Raw genomic sequence first — 27611 nt, forward strand, 5'->3', positions numbered from 1 at the left:
TGAGTCCTTGTCCTTGTGTCCAGAGATGCTGCAGGGGGCGGGGGCAGGGAGGACTGCAGGTCTGCACTGTGCTTGTAAAACATGGACAGTTCTTTTCCCCTCACCCTGGGAGTTCCTGTGAAGGGAAGAGAGGAGGCATAGCGGAAGCTCTGGAGCAGCGGCTTTTTCCTAAAGCAAACATTTACAGGAACACTTAGACTTCCCAAGTGATGAATCTGCCTGTGCAGAGCAGAGAATGCTGCCTGGTTTCCCAACCACCTCAGCCACCTGCCCATTGCACTTCAGGGCATCTCACTCCTCTGAGGGTGGGGCTGGCAGTGGGGAGCATGCAGACATAGGGGTTGCAGTGGGAGGATGAGAAGGAAATGGATTTGCCTGACACCTCTAGCTGTAGAAGGACCATCAGGACTGTCTGGGGTCCTGATATTCAAATGTGCTCCATGAACCAGCAGCATCAGCATCACTGGGAGTTTGTTGAAAATGCAGATTCCTGGGCTCCACCATTACCTTTTGAATTAGAATCTATTTTAACAAGATTCCAGATGATTTGTAGATACTCTAAAATTCAATAAGCACTGTTCTGGGGACTTCCCTGGTGGTCCAGTGTTTAAGCCTCCATGCTTCTACTGTAGGGGGCATGAAGTTCCATCCCTGGTCAGGGAATTAAGATCCTGCATGCCCTGAAGTAAGGCTAAAAAAAAAAAAAGCACTATTTTAAATAGTCTGCATTTAGCTAATGTTCTGTTTCCAAATGAAACAGTCAAGGAATTTTAGTTTTTGTTGTTGTTATGGTCCCCAAGCTATAAGGAAAACCAAATATATATACACATATATATTTTTTACATATATATATATATACACATATATAGGCTTAACTTTTTTAAAACAAACTTTGAAGACATACTTAGCACGGTATATTTTTAAGTTGAACTTTTAGTTCCTTTCTTTTGAAATTCTGATGATTAACATTTTGATGGTGGAGAAAACTATAGTGAGATTGTCAGCAGAGGCATTTAACATTCCATTTAGTTCAAACAGGATACTTAAAATTCCACCTACATTCATGAGATGGTATTTCTTAGGTAAATCACAGTGTACATTTATTGAGTTATATTTTCAGTGCTTTACAAATCTGTATTAATCTCATGTATCCTATGAGAAGGGTACTCTTATCCCCTATTATATTTATAGATAGGGAGACTGTAGCATAGGGACATTTAATTAAACTGCCCAAGGTCACAGAGCTCACAGATGGAGAGGCAGGTACTGAACCTGGACAGTGTGGTGCCAGACTTGTGTGTTTAACCCTGACAGTAAATGGCTTGGACCTGCTGGTCTCCCCAGGTAAGCGTAAGCTGCCTGAGGTCAGAGGCTCCGTTTCTTTATAATCTCAATCATGCTGCTTACAGTGGCCTTCCACATGGCTAAACTTCGAAAGCCTGTGACAAAAAAGGCTATGAATAAAACAGGAACATTGCAAAGGGTTTATTATTATTGGCCTCATCACATGGCATGTGGGATCTAGTTCCCTGACCAGGAATCAAGCCTGGTAAGATTTGGTTGCTTTAAGGGAAATTGTTAGAAATGAACCAAGGGATAGGGAAGAAGGAAGCTGCCCAGCAAGTGCCCACATGCTCACACCCACAGTCAACCACTCAGGAAACAGCAGCACATGGTCTGCAAAAAAAGCCATGCATTCCAAAACAAATTTCCTAAGAGCAAAATAAGCCATTTGAATATCTTACTTTCCCAAGGATCACCTCACTGAAGGGCCCTGGCGGTCCATAGGGTTAGTTTAGTCCAGTTTGACAACAGTATGGACTCTAAAATGCCTACTGAGGTTGCAGTGATGACTGAAAGCTTTCCCACACTCATCACACTCATACGGTCTCTCTCCAGTGTGGCTTCTCTGATGTTTTATAAGGAGCGTTCGCCTACTAAAGCTTTGACTGCACTGACTGCACTGATAGGGTTTCTCACCAGTGTGGATTCGGAGATGCTGGAAAAGCCCTGCATTCTGACTGAAGGCTTTCCCACATTCATTACAGTGATAGCGCTTCTCTCCAGTGTGTATCCTCTGATGCTGAACAAGGTACGAGCTCAGGCGGAAGGTTTTCCCACACTCTTCACATTCATATGGTTTTTCCCCTGTGTGGATCCTTCTGTGTCTAATGAGGCCATTGCTGGCACGGAAAGCTTTCCCGCAGTCCTTACACTGATAGGGTTTCTCTCCAGTGTGGCTCCGCTGATGTTCAATCAGGCCTGACCTCTGGCTGAAGGTCTTTCCACATGCTTCACATTCATATGGCTTCTCCCCAGTGTGGATTCTCTGGTGCTGAATGAGAACTGAACTCTGAGTAAAGCTTTTCCCACACTCGCTGCACTTGTGACGTCCCTCTCCAGTGGGCTGTCCGCTGTTTCTCTTCCCTGCTCTCATGTTTACACATTTCTCTATATTTAGAATCTAAAGGAATATCTCTTTGGAGTCTGCTATTCTCAAAATGTTCCATTTCTTTTAAGACTTCCTGTTTTGATGTCAAGTCCTGGTTTTTAAGTACAGTTTCACCATCTAGAATAATAAATAAATAAATGTCATTTTTTTCCTTTATGAAAGAGTATAACCATAGGATGGGAAAGAGGAAGATTCATGTCAAATATTTAGGATCCAATTTTGGATCCTAAAACTGGCAGTGTAATGTAACAACCTAAATTGAGATATGGAGACAAAGTAAGGGGTAACCAGCACCTGCTGAAATGGCTGGAGGTCACCCAGACAAGGTGAGGCTTCCAGAGAAGATGTACGCAAGCAGGCACTGTGAAGGGCTTACTACAAAGCAGGTGCTGCTCTAAATGTTTTATATATATTAATATCTTCAAATGACTCTGACTCTGTACTCTCATTATTTCCATTTTACAGATGCATAAACTGAAGGCACAGAAAGTTACTTGACTTGTTCAATGTCACATAGCTTCTAAGTAGCAGTGCTTAAATTCCAACTGACACAATTTGGCCCCAGAGTCCACAGTCTCAACTATTACCCTATATTGGACCACCAGAGATCCTCTGAATGGACCTGAAAACGTCCTTACCTTGTTCTCCAAATTTGTGGACCCCAAAAGATTCACATTTGAGCTGCATCACCATGGACTGAAGCTGGAAAGCTGTTGATTCCTCCTTGGCCTTCAAATGCACTGCATCCCCTGAGAGCATTTCAGCAAGTCCATGTTCACAATCTGGGGCCTAAAGGCAGGTAGGTATATTTGGGTTCATAAGAGGAGGACTACTGGAACCTGGACTCACACTCAATGAGAGAGATCATATGGAACTGTATGAGACATTTTATGCAATTGCACAGTGGAAAGCCCAGAGTTTAATTCCACACCCAAAAGCAGAAGGGGGAGAAAAGAGTGGCCCAATGAGGTGTGATGGTTTAAAATATGTTTGTAAGCTCTTCAACATTATTTCCACTAAAAGGTGGAGTCTGATTTCTCTCCCCTTGAGTGAGAGCTGTACTTAAAATGGCTCATTTCTACTGAATAGAATGTATGGCAGAAGTCATTGTATATAACTTCTGAGACTAAGTCATAAAAACGTGAGGATTCACCCTTATCCTCTCTTCCTCTATTTCTGTCTCTCTCTCAGAGAAGCCAACTGACATGTTGTGAGGACACTCAATGAGCCCTGAGGAGAAACCCAGTAAAGACCCCTGCCAACAACCAGTGAGGAGCCAAGGCCGCCTACCAGCAACCATGGGAGTGAACTATCTTGAAAGTGGATCCACCAGCTGCAGTAGGTTTTCAGGGGACTATAATCTTGGTTGACATCTTCATTGCAACCTCATGAGAGATCCTCCTAAGTGGCTCCCAAAACCTGACTCAGAAACTGGGAGGTAGTATTTGTTTTTTTTAAGCCATTAAAGCTTAGGGGATTACTTGTTACCCAGCAACAGAGAACTAATACATGTGGCTACAACCAACCAACCTTGGTCACCAAACTTCACCCTTCATTTCATATTCTATGTCCAGAAGACCATCTTCCTCCTCTCACCTGGTTCTCTGGTTCACTGAGCTCTCGCTCCAGGTCTTCAACTGCAGCCACTGCCTCCTCCCCACTCTCGGGATGGTACTCACATACCCAGGCCTGGAGCTCCTCAGGCAGGATGGTCAGGAACTGCTCGAGCACCCGGAGCTCCAGGATTTGCTCCTTGGTATGTGTGTCAGGCCTCAGCCACTGATGACAGAGTTCCCAAAGCCGGCTCAGTGCTTCTCGGGGACCAGGAGTCTCTTGGTAACAAAAGTGTCTAAAAAGTTGGCGGGAGGCTTCCTGGCCAGAAAAGTTGTTCTCTTGAAGGTAGGGTTCTTGGTCCCAGATAGGGTCTTCCTCCACCTTCACAATCTTAAGTCCATCCTGTTCCCCTGCTGAAGCCATCCTGGGATTAATTTAGAAGGGCTCAATCCAGCCTGGGGTGGAGGTGTAACTGATTTAAGATCCTCTGATTTAATCTTCTTCAGGAGGATACACCTGATGAGAAAAATTATGTCTTAATGAAATAATGGGGAAAAAAACAGTATAAGAATAATAATATCATGCTATCATTCATGTTTATAAAAGGTATACATATGTATGTTTAGAAACTGAAATTTAAAAAAAGGCATATGGCAGAAAACATTACTGACCCCATTTCTTCACCCTTCCCTGTAGACATGGACTTTGTTGTGTGCTCCTGCTGTGATTCTGGGTTCAACACATGACCTGACTTGGCCAGTGTAATACTAACAAGTGGGACAGAAGCTAGTGTGATTGCTCTTGCACGCCCGTGTCTTCTTTAACTGCTAAGAGGATATACTGGCTTTCAGATGGAGCAGATGAAACCATCCTAGGTCACCTAACAGCCAGATAACCTCCCCTCCTCCCGCCCCGCCCCAACATGTGAGTGACTCCAGCTGAGATCTGCCGAGCTCACAGCTGACTGCAGATGTACAAGTAAGTGCTGCCTAGATCACCAAATGCCACAGACTCATGTACTAAATAAATGTTTATTGTTGTTATCCTGCCAAAGACTTGTAACTGTTTGTTACACCACATTACTATGGCAATGAAAAACTATTACAGAAGGATGGCCTCTGGGAAGGGACCTAGGATAAGACAGGAAGGACATTTTACTTTTCACATAATACCCTCTATATTTTTTCTGATTCTTGAGTCATTTGAAATAAAGTACTTATTCCAAAAAAATAAACAAAGGGACTTCCCTTGTAGTCCAAGGGTTAAGAATCTGCCTTGCAGTGCAGGGGATGTGGGTTCAATCCCTGGTCAGGGAACTAAGATCCTGCATGCTGCAGAGCAACTGAGCCCACATGCCACAATTAGAAGTCTGCATACTGCAACAAAAGAGAAGATCCCAAGTGCCGCAACTAAGACCCAAGGCAGCCAAATTAATTAAATTTAAAAAAGAAAAGAAACAAGAGGCTTTAACCAAATGTCTACAGAGCAAAGAGTAGGAAAAACATAATTCTGACAAAGCGTGAAGCAGTGAAACAGTGTGGCTTAGAAGCAAGTACATTTGAATCGGGCCTGAAATAACTAACAGAAATTAGGCAGGCAGAGAAAGGGCGCTGGCAGGAGATTCAACATCACAGGCCAAGCAAACAACAGACTCTAACCCTAACCCATTTAACATGCATCAGAGGATAAACAACAGAATGGACACAGCTGAAGAGTAACAGTGATTATGAGAATACTGAGACTTTACTCTGAATGCAACAGGATATTAAAAAATATGAAAGAGCAGTTAATGTTAACTGCTCTTTCATACATATTATATATATATACATATTATAATATAAAATATTAAGACACTACAACATTAATATATAGGAACTTCAGAAGAAAAGAATGTAGTGAATGACTAAGAAATAATAGTTGATGAGAAAAAATTAAGAATTTTCCAGAAATGAAGGCCTGACCTCTCAGATCAGGAGTGCACACCTAGACATAATAGAGTGAAAGTGAAGTCTATTGTGGATAGAGAGACAATCTTAATAGCTACCAGAGGAAAAGAATAAAGAGACAATCTTAATAGCTACCAGAGGAAAAGAGATTACCTATGAAGAAAACAGCAAAGTGCTCACTACCAGAGTCTAGAAGGCAATCGGAGTGGAGAAATGACTGTTAACACAGAATTTACCCCGAGCTAAATATAAGTAAATAGAGCAAAATGAAGTCATTTACAACCCACAAACACTTCCTACGAGAGTAAGTAAAGGATATAGAGTTCAGCAAAGAAAGGTGAACTCAGAAAGAAGGTATGAAATAGAGGAAACAACATAAGCTCAAGAACTGACAAAATATGGTGATAAATTTAAATGATTATGGGAGGAAATCTCTTGTATAACAATTTACTCACTCACATGTAAAATGATGTACATAAAAGCACTGTTTGTGAGACAAAGGTTGGAAACAACCCAAATGACCACCAAGATGGGACTAGGTAAATAAATTATAGTAATCCATATAGTTATCCATAACTACTGCTATGCAGTTTTTTAAAATGAGGAAGCTCTTTATGTACAGATATGAAAGGATGGGCAAGATCCATTTAGTGAAAAAAGCAGAGTAGAGAGCCACTGTGAAAAATATTAACAAAAGGGAAAGGGGAAGAAAAAAAATATACATATATATATTTGGATACCTGAGCAACATTACTTGTCCCTGGAAATGGGAAATAAGTGGTTGGGAGCAGGTATGATGTGGAATTTTTCAATAGATAGCCCTTATTACATTTTTTACATGAGAATGTTTTACTACACAAAAGGGGAGGAATATAAAATTAAAATTCTTTATAATAACAAGATGTGGTAGATGGTCAGTTCAGTAAAAGGAGTGTATTAATGCCTTTGGTGTCAGGAGAAATACTGAACAATAGACTTCATTTTAAAAATTCTAAAAGTAAATACACATCTTATAATTTAAGGGTAAATCAACAAGGAATTGAAACAAATGGAACTCTCATACATTGGTATGATACTTTAATGGGTACAACCACTTTGGAAAATTATTTAGAACTATCTCTTAAAGCTTGAGAATAAAAATGTTCTGCAGCTGTGGTATAAGTAGTCCAGAACTGATCTATTCAATTAACAATTCATTTCAGAGAACACATTTTTGTAAGTCCATCAATTAGTGACAACCCATAGCTTTCGAAAATCAGTTAGTCGGGAATGACTTGTTAAAATAAACAGCTCTGAGTGCCAACTAATGAACAACAGTTTGCCCCATGAAACCATGCCTCCACAGATGTCAGCCCACCGAACCCCATGTTTCTCAAAACCCTTATGTAAGAGCAGCAACCTCTTCTGTACCTAGTGAGGACTGTACCTAGGTCCTAGTGAGAGGATCTCTTCAGCTGTCTTTTCATTTCAGATACTGAGTGATGGTCTCAACATTTTTTGACAAGATGGATGTCTGTGTACCCCCTGACCCAGTAATTCCACTGTTGGATTTATACCCCAAAGAAATAAGTGCTTATGCCCACTAAAAGCTAAAAATACAGGAATGTTCAGAGTAGTTTTATTCAAAATAGTTCCAAACTAGAAATAACCCAACTGTCCCTCAACCCTCAACTTGCAGAATAAATAAAGAGTGGAACTGTGTTAGGCAGAATTCTAAGATTGCCCTATGATCTTCATCATGTTATCATGTCCCTTAAGATTGTTAGTTTACATGAAAAAAGGTATTATTAAGATGTAATTAAGTTTAGCAATCAGTTGACCTTAGGAGGTCTCTAGGTGGGCCTAACCCACTACATAACTCCTTTAACAGCAATTTTTTTTTAGCAGAAGAGGAAGTCAGAGAGTTGAAGCATGAGAAGGATTAGATTCACAACCACTAACTTGCTGATGGAGGGAGCCACCTGTAAAGGAATGCAGGCAGCCTCCAGAAGCTGAGACCTGTCCCCAGGGGCAGCCAGCAAGGAAAGGGAGACCTTAGTCTTATCATGGACTTCAGTTCTACAACTGAAAGAAACTGAATTCTGTAACTGGTTTAAGACTCTTGTATTTTCAAAACACAGTCAATAAATTTGGTGCCATTTACATTAACTACTCAAAGTTTTCCTATTTGATTCCTTCTGCTGTCCTGTTTCATGGCTCTGTTCTAGGGAGAAGGAGTCCCTGTGTTGCTGGAACTTTCACTCTAATGGGGAAGATTTAAAAAAATTAATTAACAGCAACAACAAAAGTAAGGAGGCAGATAAAATAATGAGCAGTTGTGATAAGTACTGTGAGGAAAACCAACCAGCATCAAGTTATCAAATAAATGTAGGACCTATTAAGATAGGATGATGAGAGGTGAGGTAGCTAATGAGCCCTAAGAACAGTAAGGACTGAGCTCTGCAGAGTAGAGGTGGGTTGTAGGGAGAGAACGAGCCCTAAGAACAGTAAGGACTGAGCTCTGCAGAGTAGAGGTGGGTTGTAGGGAGAGAACGGTTCAAAACCCCCGACAGGACATAGAAGTTTATTTTTTATTCTAAATGCACAGGAAAGCCACTGAAGGGTAAGTGACAAGGCTGGGTTTATGTTTTAAGAAGCTCTGCTACTGGATAGTAAGCGAGCTGAGGGAATGAAGATGGAGGCAAGAGTGGAAGAAGAAAAGGCAAGCATTGAAGGAGTGGAGGTAGAGGCTAGTGCACTGGATCGAAAAGACAGCCACTTAGGTATAATGTCAATATATTCATCAAATTAACTTTGAAAAAACATAACTGAAAGACAAAAGAGCTTAACTTTTGTTTGAAAAAAGAGCTTCAATCTTTGGGCAGATATTTACGAGCTGTGCTGAGAGCTGGGTATACACAGGAGTTTATAACTCATGGGGATAAAATTATAATACAGTGAAAGCCATAATCTTGAAGATGTGTACAAGGAAGTAGGGCAATTCATCCTAAATTCAAGATTCAGTTTCTGTGTATTGCATGATATTCACAAAGGGGACTCACTTCCAAAATATTCACCAAGTGCCTATATGTGTCAGGCAGCAAGTATATGATAAAAGAGTGATACAATTACAGAATCTGAAGTGTCCTCATCTTCCTTAATTGAACTAAAAAAACCACGAGGTGGCAGAAAGAGTGTAAAAGAGCGTTTCTCTTTTTTTTCTGACACCACACGTGTGCTACCCAGGGATCTTAGTTCCTTCACCTGGGTTCTAACCTGCCCTGTGCACTCCAAGCGCCAGGTCCTAACTGCTGGACCGCCAGGGAAGTCCTGAGCTTTTTTATTAGCTTCAGCATATTAGCAATTACAAAGAGACAATGAAAATAATAAACCACCTGCGTTGTAAAATAAATTCCAAAGGAAAACTGATCACAATGGCAAAGAAAAAATGAATAACTTAAATACTATGAGGAAACTGGCACATTCGGAAATGGAGATACTCTAGGAAAGGACTGGAATATCCTTCAACCAGGCAATAGGGTGGGGAGAAAGGAGGGGAAGGATTATTGTTCTTATTTAGTCGCTAAGTTGTGACCAAGACTTTTGAGACCCCCATGGGCCACAGCCCGCCAGGCTCCTCTGTCTATGGGATTTATTTCCCAGGCAAGAATACTGGAGTGGGTCGCCATTTCCTTTTCGACCCAGAAGTGGAACCCACATCTCCTATATTGGCAGGCAGTTTCTTTACCACTGAGCCATCAGGGAAGCCCAAGGGAAGGATAGGACTGTTTTAAATTAAGAGACTCAACTACATGCAACGAATAGTCTTTAATTGGACCCTAGTTGGTGTAAACCAATTGCAGAAAACACTTGTAGGACAACGAGGGTAAATTCGAATATGCAGTAGGTGTCAGGTAATATCAGGGAATGCGCTTTCGTTTAGTTGGGTGTGTTGATATCGGGGTTATGATTTGTGTATGTAAAATGTCCTTAAGTTTCAGAGATGCACATACGAAACTATTTAAGGGTGACAGGTCACGATGCTTGTAATTTACTTTGAAATATTTAAAGAAAAAATAGATGCGATGCTGTTTAATGTTAACACTTGGGCTTTTGACAGGGAGCGAAAGCAAGTTCCGGAAGCCCCTCTTCCACCTCCTCACCTCGGGTCTGGTCACAAAGCTCTGCCTCCACAAGGGGGTCTTCTCCCACGACTCCAGAGAGGGCAGGAGCGGGACCTCCTTCTACCCGAGGCGTGTGTCCAGGTGACCACGAGAGGCTGGCGGGGGCCACGCCCGCGCAGACGTCCCCTCCTCACCTATTCCAAGGCACCGATCTTAATCTTCCTGGGGCAGGCGAGTCGGAACAAAGTGCCAGAGACTCACCTTCGGGATCGTGGGAGCTCCAGGTCCGCCGCGCAGGCAGCATCACTCAGAAAACCTACAAAGGCCGGAAGTACGTCATCGTCCCGAGCTCCGTCGCCGAGCAGCCCTTTCCCTGCTAGAAGCATTGTACTCTCTAGGAGCTCCGGAGGTTAATGCCCTTGGTGACTACTTCATCACAAAGCTCGGAGCCAGAAATACAGCCCTAGGAGGGGAAACCCCCGCCCCCCGAGATTTCTGTGCTGAGTGGTTCCGAGCATCTAGAAGTCAATGGTCGTAGCAACGCAAAATGTTAGGGCCGGAAGGGACTTCATTGTTCCTCCAGTTCTGGTTGTTACCATCCATTCCTTCCTGAGGCTCTCCCCTAACTGTGGTCCCCTTAACACCACAAAGGAGAGATGGTAGCTGTGGTTGGGTTTTTTGTTTTTAACTCTCAAACTCTGTTTTCTGGAATCGCAGTCTAGCAGGAGAGACACAGGAACATAAACGAAGGAGAGGTACAGGCACAGAAACCAGTGTACAGCTGGTTTGTATGTGAAATGAAAGAAAAATGAAGTAAATGTAAGTCGATTAGGATAGTCCCTGGACCATAGTTTGGCCACCTCATGCGAAGAGTTGACTCATTGGAAAAGACCCTGATGCTGGGAGGGATTGGGGGCAGGAGGAGAAGGGGACGACAGAGGATGAGATGGCTCGATGGCATCACCGACTCGATGGACATGAGTTTGAGTGGACTCCGGGAGTTGGTGATGGACAGGGAGGCCAGGCGTGCTGCGATTCATGGGGTCGCAAAGAGTCGGACACGACTGAGCAACTGAACTGACCTGGACCATAGTAAATGCTGCAGGAACAGTATATGTTAAGGAGTTGAATTTTTTTTTAATCCATTCATTTAACAGATTCTCTTTGAAAGCATTCTTTATGTCAAAGGTTCCCTCTAAGGACTGGACATAATAATAATGAACACAGGTCTTGACCCTTATGAAGCTTAAAAGAAGAGTACCCCTCGCTCACCATAATTAGAGAAAGCCAGAGTGCAGCAATAAAGAGCCAGTACAGCCAAAAATAAATAAATAAAAATTTAAAACTTCTACAAGCTTGCTAAACTCTTTTATTAATTTGTTCAATTATCTTGGACTATTTAAACAATTGAGCATATTCCTTAAAACAGTTATGCACTGTAAAAAAGAACAGAATGTTGTACATCATCTAGTTATACAAAGGGTTAAGTCTCAACCTGCTGCAGTTGCCCATCAACAGCTGGGAAAAACAGAATGAAGCGTTCTGGGCCTTGGATAAAGGAGCCCCTAGATGATTAAGACACTCCAGTACTCTTGCCTGGAAAATCCCATGGATGGAGAAGTCTGGTGGGCTGCAGTCCATGGGGTCGCTAAGAGTCGAACATGACTGAGCGACTTCACTTTCCCTTTTCACTTTCATGCGTTGGAGAAGGAAATGGCAACCCACTCCGGTGTTCTTGCCTGGAGAATCCCAGAGACGAGGGTGGGGGGGGTGGGGGGGCGGGGGGGGGGCTGCCGTCTATGGGGTCGCAGAGTTGGACACCACTGAAGCAACTTAGCCGCAGCAGCAGCAGATGATTAAGATGGAAATCTAAGGAAGAATTTCAATGACCCTAGATTCTTGCATCTTTTCATTCATAGAAAAGCACAAAAATCATTAACTTGAGATATTTGTTCTTTGTGATTAGCAGTGATCTTTTACACGATGGTGTGATCACTCACCTAGAGCCAGACATACTGGAATGCAAAGTCAAGTGGGCCTTAAGAAGCATTACTACAAACAAAGCTAGTGGAGGTGATAAATTCTAGCTGAGCTATTTCAAATCCTAAAAGATGACTTTGTTAAAGTGCTTCACTCAATATGCTAGCAAATTTTGAAAACTCAGCAGTGGCCACAGGATTGGAAAAGGTCAGTTTTCATTCCAATCCCAAAGAAGGGCAGTGCCAAAGAATGTTCAAACTATCATACGATTGCATTCATTTCACATGCTAACAAGGTAATGCTCAAAATCCTTCAAGCTAGGCATCAACAGTACATGACTGAGAACTTCCAGATATTTAAAATGGATTTAGAAAAGGCAGAGAAACCAGAGATCAAATTGCCAACATCCGTTGGATCATAGAAAAGGCAACAGAATTCCAGAAAACAAGTACTTCTACTTCATTGACTACACTAATGCTGTTGTTGACTGTGTGGATCACAACCAACTGTAGAAAATTCTTCAAGAGATGGGAATACCAGACCACCTTAACTATTTCCTGAGAAACCTGTATGCAGGGCAAGAAGCAACAGTTAGAACCGGACATGGAACAATGGGCTGGTTCAAAATTGGGAAAGAAGTACGTTAAGGCTGTACATTGTCACCCTGCTTACTTAAATTCTGTGTGTAGTGTGTGCGGGCTAAACCTTTAGGCAGAGCAGCCACCCCCTTGGACATCACAAATCCACACCAGGGAGAAGCCATACCTGTGCAAAATGTGCGGCAAAGCCTTTATGTGGAATTCACATCTTCTGAGACATCAGTGTATCCATAGTGATTAAAAACCTTTAGAATCCTGACCCTTGACAGACCTAGGAGAGTCAGGGAAGGAAGGAAAGGCAGTGGGAAAATGTTGAGGCTCCTGTGTCTTATGAATGTAATGAATGTGAGAGAAGTTTCACTAGGAATAGAAGCCTTATTAAGCATCAAAACATCCAGGAGTGAGAAACCCTATCAGTGTGATACATGTGGAAAAGGATTCACCTGAATTTCTTTTCTTCTGTTCAGTCGCTCAGTCGTGTCCGACTCTTTGCGACCCCATGAATTGCAGCACACCAGGCCTCCCTGTCCATCACCAACTCCCAGAGTTCACTCAGACTCATGTCCATCGAGTCAGTGATGCCATCCAGCCATATCATCCTCTGTCGTCCCCTTCTCCTCCTGACCCCAATCCCTCCCAGCATCAGAGTCTTTTCCAATGAGTCAACTCTTCGCATGAGGTGCCCAAAGTACTGGAGTTTCAGCTTTAGCATCATTCCTTCCAAAGAAATCCCAGGGCTGATCTCCTTCAGAATGGACTGGTTGGATCTCCTTGCAGTACAAAGGACTCTCAAGAGTCTTCTCCAACACCACAGTTCAAAAGCATCAATTCTTCGGTGCTCAGCTTTCTTTATAGTCCAACTCTCACATCCATACATGACCACAGGAAAAACCATAGCCTTGACTAGACGGACCTTTGTTGGCAAAGTAATGTCTCTGCTTTTGAATATGCTATCTAGGTTGGTCATAACTTTTCTTCCAAGGAGTAAGCGTCTTTTAATTTCATGGCTGCCATCACCAACTGCAGTGATTTTGGAGCCCCAAAAAATAAACTCTGACACTGTTTCCACTGTTTCCCCATCTATTTCCCATGAAGTGATGGGACCAGATGCCATGATCTTTGTTTTCTGTTGTTCTAGTTGTCAGAGTTACAAATGCAAAGTTGTTCAGTCTGCCCTCATGAAGCTTTTAATAAATAATGCAAGATCTGTAGTGATATCCCATGTTCATTCCTGTTACTAGTGATTTGTATCTTGTCTTTTAATCTTGTTGACTTTATTAAAAGTTTATATTTTATTGGAAAAATTTTTTGAAGAGACAGCTTATGTTTTGCTGATTTTTCTCCTGTTTTCCTATTCTCAGTTTCATTAATTTCTGCTATTATCGTTATTATTTTCTTCTTTCTACTGCCTTGGTTTTATTTTGCTCTTGATCTTTAGTTTCTTGAAGCAGGAACTTCAATTATTGATTTCAGACTATTCTTTTTCTAATATAAGCATTTAGTGCTATAATTTTCCTTCTCATTTAGTGCTATAATTTTCCTTCTCAACATTTCTTTAGCTGTGTCTCACATCTTGTCATAGGTTGTACTTATTTCCCTTCAATTTATGTATTTTAAAATTCCTTTGAGAGTTCCTTCCTGACCAGGGCATTATTTAGAAATATTTTCCTTAGTTTCCAAATGTTTGGAGAGTTTTCTGTTGTCTTACTGTTATTTCATAGTTTGGTACCATTATGGTCAAAGAATATACTCTGTATGATTTCAATTACATAAATAGCATTTTTTCCCACAAAAAAGCACCCACCCCAGATAGTTTTACATCAGAATTCAACTTTCAAATACAAGATAATTTCAATGCTTTACAAATGGTACTAGAACATTAAAAACAAACAAAAAAGAACAAAAACTTAAAGTTTTTTTTATGATGTAGTAAAATTAAAACCTAACCATGAATGTAGAATAAAATGACAGATCTAAAAGATGACACCTTTTTATATGAATACTGAGTAAAAATACACTAAATAAAGTATTAGCAAGTAGAACCCATTAACACATTAAGAAAACACCATGACTAAGTGAAATTTATTCCAGGAATGCAAGGTTGGTTCAATATTAGGAAATCCTTTCATGTAATACAAGGTGATAATAAAATTAAGTGGAAAATGTAGTTTCTATAATGCTGAAAAAGTCTTTAATAGAATGCAGTCTGTCTTTTAAAATAAGTGACTATAGTATCTACTCAGAAAATTCAGGCATTTGCAGCAGATATAAACTCCTAACTGTGAAATAATCATTGCAATTTTTTGAAATCTGTGGTTCCTATATTTAATGACCTACTATAAAATCCATAAGCTTCATTCTCATAGAGATTGGGCTATACTGCCAAATTGCTGAAGAACAGCTTAGATTATTTCCTCTTTTATCCTGTAGGTTTTAGAACTGAAAGTAATGTTACTTCAAAATATTAGCCTCCAGGATATTATATTGTGTTATCTATAAAAGAAAATAACCTATTATCTGTCAAAGCTATATGTGAAATATCACTTTCTATCTTTAAAAAAAAAACCAAGCTGGGAAATATATACTCTGTGATCGACACCTCTATGGCCTTGTGTTAGAACACAGAAGCAATGCCAAATTTTAAAAAGTACTAACAATTCAATGACGTGGTTCCTTTTACTATGCTTACTGAAGCTTTAAAAATGTCATTTTTATGTCCTGGGGTACTCATACAAGCCTATTTAGCCCATAAAAATTAATTTACAACAAGCAGTAGACAATATTATCTACACTTGAATGAATTTAAGATGTGAGATTAGAGTGGGCATGGCAAAATACCATGTCCCCAACAGTCATCTTAGAGACAGTAGCACAAGTCCAGGGATGCAGGTAAACATCTTCATTTCAAAACTCCTGATTGTTCATATTTATAGACCTTTCAGGAGCAAAAAGAACTTATGACTTTCCCTTTTCTTGACTTGAGAAATTCACTGAATGTTCTTTGTGGCTACAATGGGCAATTTAAGATATCCATTCCCCATACATCTTGCCCATTTACATTAATTATATGAATTTTCCAGTATCATGGAGACTCTATTGTTGAGGCTTGATATCTGTCCATATAACTTCCTACAATCTTCTCATTTATAAGAGCCTCTCTAATATGGACTCCCTGATATTTTCTAAGGTCCAACCTCTGAAGACTTTTCCAAACCCATGACACTCAGTTTTTCTTTAGTGTGATCTTCTCCCCAATGCTGAATAATGCTATGATTCCATGGAAAACATTTCCATATTCATCACATTTAGTAGATCTGTCTCCCATGTAGAATCTATAGTGCAGTCAGTTTTGACTTCTGGCTGAAGGCCTTTCTTTTTGCTTCCTTCACATAATGTTCTAGAAGGTTTCCATGATGAATGAAGGCCTCCTTACAGTCATCACATGTATGCGGTTTCTCGCTTTTGCAGATTTTCTAAAGTCAAATATGGCTTTCCCACATTCTTTATACTGACAGCATTTCCTTTGTGATAGATTTCCTAGTGGGAAAGGAGGGACCCACTGTAAACAAAAGCCTTTACAAACATGTTGTTCTCAAGCATTTTCTTTGATATGTGTTCCCTAATGGTGAGTAATGACTCACCAGTGACTAAAACTTTTACTAACTTACTGCACTGGTGTAATTCTGCAGACTCCCCCCACATTACAGCATCTTCAGATTTTTATATGTGTTGGAGACAAGTCCTTATTTTCATTCTCAGTAACTCCATCTAAAAAAATGCACAGACAATTCAAATGTCAGTTGTCTCTTCTCCTGAGATCATGAGATTAATTATGAGAAACAGTGATAAAGATAAAACTCAGTTTTACCTAAAGTGCATGCTTTTTCAGGTTTCCTAAACTGCCAACTCAGTTTTGAAAAATACCCAAGAAGGCATATGAGGTTCCAGTTTGAGAAGCAAGAGCTGGGAAGAAAGAAACTGGAAGAGCATGGAGAATTTTCTCACAAAATGTGACAAAGAATCAGGAAAGTATAATCAAAAAAGTTAAGAAGAGATCAGTTTGAATCCACACATGAAAAAAAGAGAATATCACGAAACCAAGAGAAATTTAATTTGCTAAAGGGTAATTATAAGTACCATTTATACCAAATGAAATGTATTGAGGCCACTACTATAAACAAACAAAATGTTCCATAAATGTTTGTTAAGCGGATCCACAAGCAATGGCATATAATAAAAGTTAACTTGAAGCAACAGGTAAATTAGTTTCAAAAATCCATACTATTAGATTATTGTACCCAGCAAGGATCTCATTCAAGTATGAAGGAGAAAGCAAAAGCTTTTCAGACAAGCAAAAGCTGAGAGAATTCTGCACCACCAAACCAGCTCTCCAACAAATACTAAAGGATATTCTCTAGACAGGAAACACAAAAATGGTGTATAAATTCGAACCCAAAACAATAAAGTAAATGGCAACGGGGTCATACTTATCAGTAATTACCTTAAACGTAAATGGGTTGAATGCCCCAACCAAAAGACAAAGACTGGCTGAATGGATACAAAAACAAGACCCCTACATATGTTGTCTACAAGAGACCCACCTCAAAACAGGGGACACATACAGACTGAAAGTGAAGGGCTGGAAAAAGATTTTCCATGCAAATAGGGACCAAAAGAAAGCAGGAGTAGCAATACTCGTATCAGATAAAATAGACTTTAAAACAAAGACTGTGAAAAGAGACAAAGATGGTCACTACATAATGATCAAAGGATCAATCCAAGAAGAAGATATAACAATTATAAATATATATGCACCCAACACGGGAGCACCGCAGTATGTAAGACAAATGCTAACAAGTATGAAAGAAGAAATTAACAATAACACAATAATAGTGGGAGACTTTAATACCCCACTCACACCTATGGATAGATCAACTAAACAGAAAATTAACAAGGAAACACAAACTTTAAACGATACAATAGACCAGTTAGACCTAATTGATATCTATAGGACATTTCATCCCAAAACAATGAATTTCACCTTCTTCTCAAGCGCACATGGAACCTTCTCCAGGATAGATCACATCCTGGGCCATAAAGCTAGCCTTGGTAAATTCAAAAAAATAGAAATCATTCCAAGCATCTTTTCTGACCACAATGCAGTAAGATTAGATCTCAATTACAGGAGAAAAACTATTAAAAAATCCAACATATGGAGGCTGAACAACACGCTGCTGAATAACCAACAAATCACAGAAGAAATCAAAAAAGAAATCAAAATTTGCATAGAAACGAATGAAAATGAAAACACAACAACCCAAAACCTGTGGGACACGGTAAAAGCAGTCCTAAGGGGAAAGTTCATAGCAATACAGGCACACCTCAAGAAACAAGAAAAAAGTCAAATAAATAACCTAACTCTACACCTAAAGCAACTAGAAAAGGAAGAAATGAAGAACCCCAGGGTTAGTAGAAGGAAAGAAATCTTAAAAATTAGAGCAGAAATAAATGCAAAAGAAACAAAAGAGACCATAGCAAAAATCAACAAAACCAAAAGCTGGTTCTTTGAAAGGATAAATAAAATTGACAAACCATTAGCCAGACTCATCAAGAAACAAAGGGAGAAAAATCAAATCAATAAAATTAGAAATGAAACTGGAGAGATCACAACAGACAACACAGAAATACAAAGGATCATAAGAGAGTACTGTCAACAATTATATGCCAATAAAATGGACAACGAGGAAGAAATGGACAAATTCTTAGAAAAGTACAACTTTCCAAAACTCGACCAGGAAGAAATAGAAAATCTTAACAGACCCATCACAAGCACGGAAATTAAAACTGTAATAAAAAATCTTCCAGCAAACAAAAGCCCAGGTCCAGACGGCTTCACAGCTGAATTCTACCAAAAATTTAGAGAAGAGCTAACTAACCTATCCTGCTCAAACTCTTCCAGAAAATTGCAGAGGATGGTAAACTTCCAAACTCATTCTATGACGCCACCATCACCCTAATACCAAAACCTGACAAAGATGCCACAAAAAAAGAAAACTACAGGCCAATATCACTGATGAACATAGATGCAAAAATCCTTAACAAAATTCTAGCAATCAGAATCCAACAACACAATAAAAAGATCATACACCATGACCAAGTGGGCTTTATCCCAGGGATGCAAGGATTCTTCAGTATCCGCAAATCAATCAATGTAATACACCACATTAACAAATTGAAAAATAAAAACCATATGATTATCTCAATAGATGCAGAGAAAGCCTTTGACAAAATTCAACATCCATTTATGATCAAAACTCTCCAGAAAGCAGGAATAGAAGGAACATACCTCAACATAATAAAAGCTATATATGACAAACCCACAGCAAACATTATCCTCAATGGTGAAAAATTGAAAGCATTTCCTCTAAAGTCAGGAACAAGACAAGGGTGCCCACTTTCACCATTACTATTCAACATAGTTTTGGAAGTTTTGGCCACAGCAATCAGAACAGAAAAAGAAATAAAAGGAATCCAAATTGGAAAAGAAGAAGTAAAGCTCTCACTGTTTGCAGATGACATGATCCTCTACATAGAAAACCCTAAAGACTCCACCAGAAAATTACTAGAACTAATCAATGACTATAGTAAAGTTGCAGGATATAAAATCAACACACAGAAATCCCTTGCATTCCTATACACTAATAATGAGAAAACAGAAAGAGAAATTAAGGAAACAATTCCATTCACCATTGCAACGGAAAGAATAAAATACTTAGGAATATATCTACCTAAAGAATCTAAAGACCTATATATAGAAAACTATAAAACACTGGTGAAAGAAATCAAAGAGGACACTAACAGATGGAGAAATATAATACCATGTTCATGGATTGGAAGAATCAATATAGTGAAAATGAGTATACTACCCAAAGCAATCTATAGATTCAATGCAATCCCTATCAAGCTACCAACAGCATTCTTCGCAGAGCTAGAACAAATAATTTCACAATTTGTATGGAAAAACAAAAAACCTCGAATAGCCAAAGCGATCTTGAGAAAGAAGAATGGAACTGGAGGAATCAACCTACCTGACTTCAGGCTCTACTACAAAGCCACAGTTATCAAGACAGTATGGTACTGGCACAAAGACAGAAATATAGATCAATGGAACAAAATAGAAAGCCCAGAGATAAATCCACGCACATATGGACACCTTATCTTTGACAAAGGAGGCAAGAATATACAATGGATTAAAGACAATCTCTTTAACAAGTGGTGCTGGGAACTCTGGTCAACCACTTGTAAAAGAATGAAACTAGAACACTTTCTAACACCATACACAAAAATAAACTCAAAATGGATTAAAGATCTAAACGTAAGACCAGAAACTATAAAACTCCTAGAGGAGAACATAGGCAAAACACTCTCTGACATACATCACAGCAGGATCCTCTATGACCCACCTCCCAGAATATTGGAAATAAAAGCAAAAATAAACAAATGGGACCTAATTAACCTTAAAAGCTTCTGCACATCAAAGGAAACTATTAGCAAGGTGAAAAGACAGCCTTCAGAATGGGAGAAGATAATAGCAAATGAAGCAACTGACAAACAACTAATCTCAAAAATATACAACCAACTCCTATAGCTCAACTCCAGAAAAATAAATGACCCAATCAAAAAATGGGCCAAAGAACTAAATAGACATTTCTCCAAAGAAGACATACAGATGGCTAACAAACACATAAAAAGATGCTCAACATCACTCATTATCAGAGAAATGCAAATCAAAACCACTATGAGGTACCATTTCACACCAGTCAGAATGGCTGCGATCCAAAAGTCTACAAGCAATAAATGCTGGAGAGGGTGTGGAGAAAAGGGAACCCTCTTACACTGTTGGTGGGAATGCAAACTAGTACAGCCACTATGGAGAACAGTGTGGAGATTCCTTAAAAAACTGGAAATAGACCTGCCTTATGATCCAGCAATCCCACTGCTGGGCATACACACTGAGGAAACTAGAAGGGAAAGAGACACGTATACCCCAATGTTCATCGCAGCACTGTTTATAATAGCCAGGACATGGAAGCAACCTAGATGTCCATCAGCAGATGAATGGATAAGAAAGCTGTGGTACATATACACAATGGAGTATTACTCAGCCATTAAAAAGAATACATTTGAATCAGTTCTAATGAGGTGGATGAAACTGGAGCCTATTATACAGAGTGAAGTAAGCCAGAAAGAAAAACACCAATACAGTATACTAACGCATATATATGGAATTTAGAAAGATGGTAACAATAACCCTGTGTACGAGACAGCAAAAGAGACACTGATGTATAGAACAGTCTTATGGGCTCTGTGAGAGAGGGAGAGGGTGGGAAGATTTGGGAGAATGGCATTGAAACATGTAAAATATCATGTATGAAACGAGTGCCAGTCCAGGTTCGATGCACGATACTGGATGCATGGGGCTGGTGCACTGGGACGACCCAGAGGGATGGAATGGGGAGGGAGGAGGGAGGAGGGTTCAGGATGGGGAACACATGTATACCTGTGGCGGATTCATTTTGATATTTGGCAAAACTAATACAGTTATGTAAAGTCTAAAAATAAAATAAAATTAAAAAAAAATGTTAACATAAAAAAAAATCCATACTATTTTGATGTGGGGAAATAAGTAAACTGGAAAAATTACAGTGGGGAAAATAACTTTTTCAAGTAATATTCAGGATTAAAAGATAAGAAGAAAAACATTTTGAAGCTAAAGAAGTTGAAAAAGTCAAAACAACAAAACACAAACACCTCCACAAATATGAATAACAGCTTCTACCTAAAGAATTGGGCAATGAGGAGATGGGTAGGTGCACGGTTCCCAGGGACAAGATACTACTTACAATAGTTCTAAAAAGCTGCCTTTCAAAGATGTCTTCTTTCTCAGCAGATTTGCTTTCTCATCTGCTTTTCACTTCATAAGGCAATACTGTGAGAGTAAAACTAAGCATTTTAACAGGCTGGACGTGACACTTCTGATTCCAGGGTACTATCTTGCCAAAAGTGTATCTTGTTCTATCCTTGTTCTACCTGGACCCTAAAAGCAATGGGATGAAGAGATGGTCTTGGAAAATTGAATATGAAGCTAGTCCCTCAGTAAAAATACTCATACACCAACAACAATAAAAACCCAATATAGAGAGAGAAGGTTCCAGAGGTGTACATGAATAGCCAGGGGAATTAAAGCCCATGAAGGTGATACAGGGTTATGGCTCCAAATACATCTGATGGGTCCTTTAGTTCGGTTTTGCTGCTTTCTATGTTATTCCTTTCACTACTCAAGCCATAAATCATCCTCCCAACCCTTCCCGCTTTAAGGCTTGTCCATCAAGCTGTCTCTTTAACTTCTCCAGCATAATTTTTTTCCACATTCTGGATGATATTATCCTCCCTAGGTCTGCAGTTCTCCAGGCAGAGGTCAGGACCTGCTTTAGCACCTGCTCCTCGGTCTGCATCTCTGCTCTCTGAATCTGTGGGCAGAGCTACCCATCTTCTGACAGACCTGTGAGGTTCAAGTATCTATTTCCTGGTAGCAACAACTTAAAATTTGAAGAAAGATTTTGCTGTGCCAGTCTGATTCTTGGACAGGCACAACCCTGCCCTCTACCATCAGTCACTAGTAGAGGTCTTTTCTGCAAGAGGACTGCCATTCTGGAATAAGCGAGCTCAGAAGAAGATTCACTCCAGCTTGTGGTTCACATTGATTTTTCAGAAGTATTTCCTTGTAGCTAGTCTTCTTCCTGAGGCATAAAACAACACAATTAACAGAAACTCTGAATTTTATTTAGCTCTTACCCCCAAATTCACTTACCTGGTAATGCACTGAAAGAAAAAAGGAACTCTGTCAGAAAGCTAAAAAATAAATGAGTGGGAATGACTGCAAATTATTATCCAGCACTATCTGCCAAAACTCTTACTTCCTAAATGTTTAAGCTAATCAGGTTTGGGAGAAAGACAATGACCCTCTTCCCTTTGGTTCCCCTCTTCTGAGAATCTCAAACAGTAAACCATCAGAGATCAGAAAATAACAGTTATTGAAAATTGACTGTAAATTTAACTCATCTAAGATTTTATAATTCCATCTGACACATGAATGATACTGAGGCACAGAGGGATTAAGCTATTTGCTAAAAGTCACACAACCAGTAAGTGGACTCCTAATTTGTTCCTATTTATTCTAGGGAGAGTCATGAGTGGGATCATCTCAAAAGAACGCAACTTTCCTTTTACCAAACTGAGGTTCAGGACTTTCCTCTTTCTCAACATCCCCAATATCTTATTACAACTCAAGACTTGGAAACCATCTTTAACTTTCCCCTGCATATCAATCATCACACTGAACTTGAGCAGAGTCCCCAAAGGGCCAGATATACACGGAGTCAAAGCCGGAGTCTAGGAACCTGTGACCACCGACCCCTACAACACAAAGGCCGAAAGAGCTTGCAGTTCTAAGCCTTCAGCAATCAATGGCTGCCTCACCCTTCAGTCTTCTCTAGGAACCTGGAGGTTCTCTCCTATGGTTGCCTGGCAGCATCCCCGCCCCTGCTGAGCAGCGCAGGTTTGGGCAGCTGGGTTGGGTAACTCCAATGGGCTGCACTCTGAGGCTGGGGCTCGACAGTCTTCCCCCAGGGTTCACCTTCCCGCTACAGAACCTCGAAAGAGCAGCTCCCAAGACAAAAAGTGAACCCCCCTGGCTGCTAGTTGTAGCTGATAACTAACAAGGGTAGGTAGAAACAAAAGACAGGAAAATCTTTCCCAGGAAGTTTAAGCAATGTTTATCTCCTGCCGTCCACTGTTCATCAGAGTCCAGATAAGAAAAAGTAGAGCAGAGAGGGAGCTTTCATCTCAGTGGCAACAATGCAGCAGTCCTGGGAAATCTGCAGGGTGGTTACAGGTAATCTCTGGCCTGGGGCTGGAGCTTCTAGTCAGTCAGTCAGTTCAGTAGCTCAGTTGTGTCCAACTCTTTGCGATCCCATGGACTTCAGCATACCAGGCCTCCCTGTCCATCACCAACTCCCAGAGATTACTCAAACTCATGTCCATTGAGTTGGTGATGCCATTCAACCATCTCATCCTCTGTCCTCCCCTTCTCCTCTCACCTTCAAGAGGAGAGGAGTAGAGAGGAGAGAGGAGCTTCTAGAGGCCACACATTTGAGAGAACCCAGGGCAATAAACAAAGCAAATGTCTATAAAGCTCTTGAATCTCAAGTGGGAATCAAGACTGCCAAGAGAACTATCAACAACCTCAGATATGCAGATGATACCACTCTAATGGCAAAAAGCAAAGAGAAACTAAAGAGCCTCTTGATGAAGGTGAAAGAAGAGAGTGAAAAAGCAGGCTTAAAACTTAACATTCAAAAAACTAAGATTGTGACATCTGGTCTCATCATTTCATAGCAAATAGGGGAAAAGTAGAAACGGTGACAGATTTTTATTTTCTAGGATTCCAAATCACTTCAGACGGTGACTGCAGCCACAAAATTAAAAGATGCTTGCTCCTTGGAAGGAAAGTTATGACAAACCTAGACAGAGTATTAAAAAAGCAGAGACATCATCACTTCACCAACAAAGGGCCATTGAGTCAAAGCTATAGTTTTTCCATTAGTCACGTACAGAGTTGAAAGTTGGACTATAAAGAAGGCTGAACACCAAAGAATTGATGCTTTCAAATTGTGGTGCTGGAGAAGATTCTTGAGAGTCCCTTGGGCAGCAAGGAGATCAAACTAGTCAATCCTAAAGGAAATCAACCCTGAATATTCATTAGAAGGACTAATGCTGAAGCTCCAATACTTGGGCCACCTGATGCAAAGAACCGACTCACTGGGAAAGAACATAATTCTGGGAAAGATTGAGGGCAAAAGGAGAAGGGGATGACAGAAGATGAGATGGTTGGATGGCAAAGCCAACTCAATGGACGAGTTTAAGCAAACTATGGGAGATAATGAAGGACAAGGGAAGCCTGGAACGCTGCATTTCATGCAGTCACAGAGTCAGACACGACTTAGCAACTGAACAACAAATAAAGTACTTAGGTGCTAAGCACTGTTCTAAGCACTTTATATAAAACTCATTTATCCATATAACTATTATCCTATAACTCCCCAGGCAGAGGAAGGTACTTTAGCAATATTTTACATTATGAGGAAACTGAGGCCCAATGTCACTCAGCTAATTTGGCTACGGCAAGCTGTCGAGTTCCTAAATTGCCTCCTTCTTTATTGGAATAAAATGGTAAGACACATACTCTTAAATATTTCACTTAAGTGGGCTGAGCTGAGGCACTAGGTCAAAATGTATGAAATGCATATAAAGTGCAGACAGGAATAATGAAGCCCTGCATAAATCAGAGGTAAAGAATGGCCTCCTCTTAGGAATCCTTGGGGTACCCAGGACCAGGCCATTTGGGCTTAGAAAAATGACTGGTGGAGCAAACATATATTCCCAAAGATCACCTTGAACTGTGATGGGGGAAAGCTCTGGGAGCCTTGACTTCTGGGTTTTCAGACCTGGAAAAGGTCTTTTACGTGAGTGTGAAGAGAATCAACTGTTTCCAAGAAAGCAATGGATAACTTCTGGCTCTCAATAATGACCTCACAATGTGAGCTAGGGAGCTAATCAACTGAGAAGTTTAAAATACTTATCAAAGTTGGTTTTGTTGAAATCAAATTATATATATATAAAATCGGATTATATATATAAATACAATATATACTATATATATATCCATACCTACTTTATAAATATATTAAAGTACTATGTACAAGAATAATGTGCATGAACTCCTTACCAGTTATACCCAGAAACATTTGGAAGGAGAAAGATCCAAAGAAATTCTTATAAAAAGATGAACTGCTGGAGGAGCTTTATAATGTGAAATCTGCAGTGTAAAAGGTTGAAAGTTGAAAAAATTCAATTAAAAGTTTATCAAAATAATAGTTTAGTCGCTTAGTCATGTCTTACTCTTGCGACCCCATGGACTGAAGCCTGCCAGGCTCCTCCATCCATGGGACTTCTCAGGCAAGAATACTGTAGTAGGTTGCCATTTCCTTTTTCAGGGGATCTCCCCAACCCAGGGATCAAACCCACTTCTGCATTGGCAGGCAGATTCTTTGCAACTGAGCCACCTGAGAAGCCCCAATCAAAATGATTATCCTCTGTTAAATAAGCACACTCATTGCTCAAATAAATTCTGGGCTTGTGGAGTCAGGAAGAGTAACTGAAAGAAATATATAATATATACTTATCTATGGTTTTTTAAGTCCAAGAAATGGTACTAGCTACAAATATAAGATCGCTTTTAAAAACCCTCATCAAAGGCATTGATATACCCATAGTGAGTATTAGACAGTCAAATATCCCTTATTCTGTCAGAATAGTGCAGAAAACAATGATTCTAAGCTAGGAGTGTGATCCTTTCCTATAAAGAGACCATTTTTAACTTGAAACATCTCCTGCATACATCCTCATTCTGCAGGCAACAAGAATTAGATATTTACACTGGCCAAACTTCATCCAAGATTTAGTATACAAGAGGATGGGGATATTATCACTCTAGAAGTATTTTCCATAATATTGATAGTTGAAAATTTTTCTATAGGTAATAACTCAAAGAGGGCTTCCCTCCTGGCTCAGTCGGTAAAGAATCTGCCTGCAATGCAGGAGACATGGGTTCGATTCCAGGGTTGGGAAGATCCCCTGGAGAAGGAAATGGCAACCCACTCCAGTATTCTTGCCTGGAGAATCCCATGGACAGAGGAACCTGGCAGGCTACAGTCCATGGGGTCGCAAGAGTCGGACATGACTAAGTGACGTTCGCTACTATTAACTCACTAATAACTCAAAGCCCTGAATACCACTGCAATATGCAGTTTGTTCTGAAACAGAGTGGGTTCTGGATCTGCTGAGTTCATATCCTGGTCCCCCACATACTAACTCTGTGACCTCAAGTAGCTTTACTGACTTCCATTTCCCCAGGTAAAAATGAAATAGTGTGAGCAAAGCATTTAGTAATGTCTGGCCCTTAGTAAGCAGTTAGTAAATATCACATAATACTGTTAATGAATCCCTTCATCTATTCCTAAAGATTGCCAACAATAATGACTTTGTTTTAACTGTAACAACTCTAATGGTCAATCACTGGATATTAATGGAAGAGGCTACTTCCTTGTGACGACAGGAGTGCACAGCTTTTCTAAGTGCTTCCATCTGATCACTCTCCACCTCCATCCTCACCCACCATGCCCCAGGAAATTTCTCAATCCTACAGCCCTGGTCAACCCCTCCCCACATTTTTTCTTTTTTTATCAGAGGGGTCCATCTTCCTTCCTTTCAGTCCCTGTCTATTACACTCTCTGGAACCCTTTTGCGATTGTCAGGATATCTTTTCATCTGAAACCCATGTTTAAAGCTCACTTTACTTTTCATTGCTTTAGAAATTTGATTCTCCCCCAACCTCTCCAAGTGCTTTTGCCTTAGTAAACACTGTCTTGGTTCCATTCAGTTCAGTTGCTCAGTCATGTCTGACTCTTTGCGACGACATGGACTGCACCACACTAGGCCTCCCCTCCCTGTCCATTACCAACTCCCAGAGTTTACTCAAACTCATGTCCATTGAGTCAGTGATGCCATTCAATCATCTCATCCTCTGTCATCCCCTTCTCCTCCCGCCTTCAGTCTTTCCCAGCATCAGGGTCTTTTCAAATGAGTCAGTTCTTCACATCAGGTGGCCAAAGTATTGGAGTTTCAGCTTCAGCATCAGTCCTTCCAATGAACATTCAGGAGTGATTTCCTTTAGGATGGACTGGTTGGATCTCCTTGCTGTCCAAGGGACTCTCAAGAGTCTTCTCCAACACCACAGTTCAAAAGCATCAATTCTTCAGCACTCAGCTTTCTTTATAGTCCAACTCTCACAACCATA

The 27611-nt window shown here is 40.2% G+C and overlaps 2 protein-coding genes across 2 annotated transcripts in view; both read right to left on the reverse strand.

Moving 5' to 3' along the window:
* Positions 1-1470: 1470 nt before the first annotated feature.
* ZSCAN31 (zinc finger and SCAN domain containing 31) lies at positions 1471-5042 on the reverse strand. The gene is given in 5 exon segments (XM_055570955.1): positions 1471-2411; positions 2413-2569; positions 3091-3241; positions 4049-4522; positions 4678-5042. Coding segments are annotated over 4 exon segments (1305 nt in total). The 5' UTR covers positions 4430-4522; positions 4678-5042; the 3' UTR covers positions 1471-1795.
* Positions 5043-22321: 17279 nt separating this feature from the next.
* The window catches only part of ZSCAN23 (zinc finger and SCAN domain containing 23), a 42503-nt gene continuing 37213 nt past the window's right edge, over positions 22322-27611 (reverse strand). Inside the window, exon 5 of the mRNA XM_055570956.1 lies at positions 22322-22434. The gene's annotated coding sequence lies outside the window, so the exon portion shown is untranslated. The remainder of the gene's footprint in view (positions 22435-27611) is intronic.

Source organism: Bubalus kerabau, chromosome 3 (assembly GCF_029407905.1).
Source record: "Bubalus kerabau isolate K-KA32 ecotype Philippines breed swamp buffalo chromosome 3, PCC_UOA_SB_1v2, whole genome shotgun sequence".
Classification (NCBI taxonomy): Eukaryota; Metazoa; Chordata; class Mammalia; order Artiodactyla; family Bovidae; genus Bubalus; species Bubalus kerabau.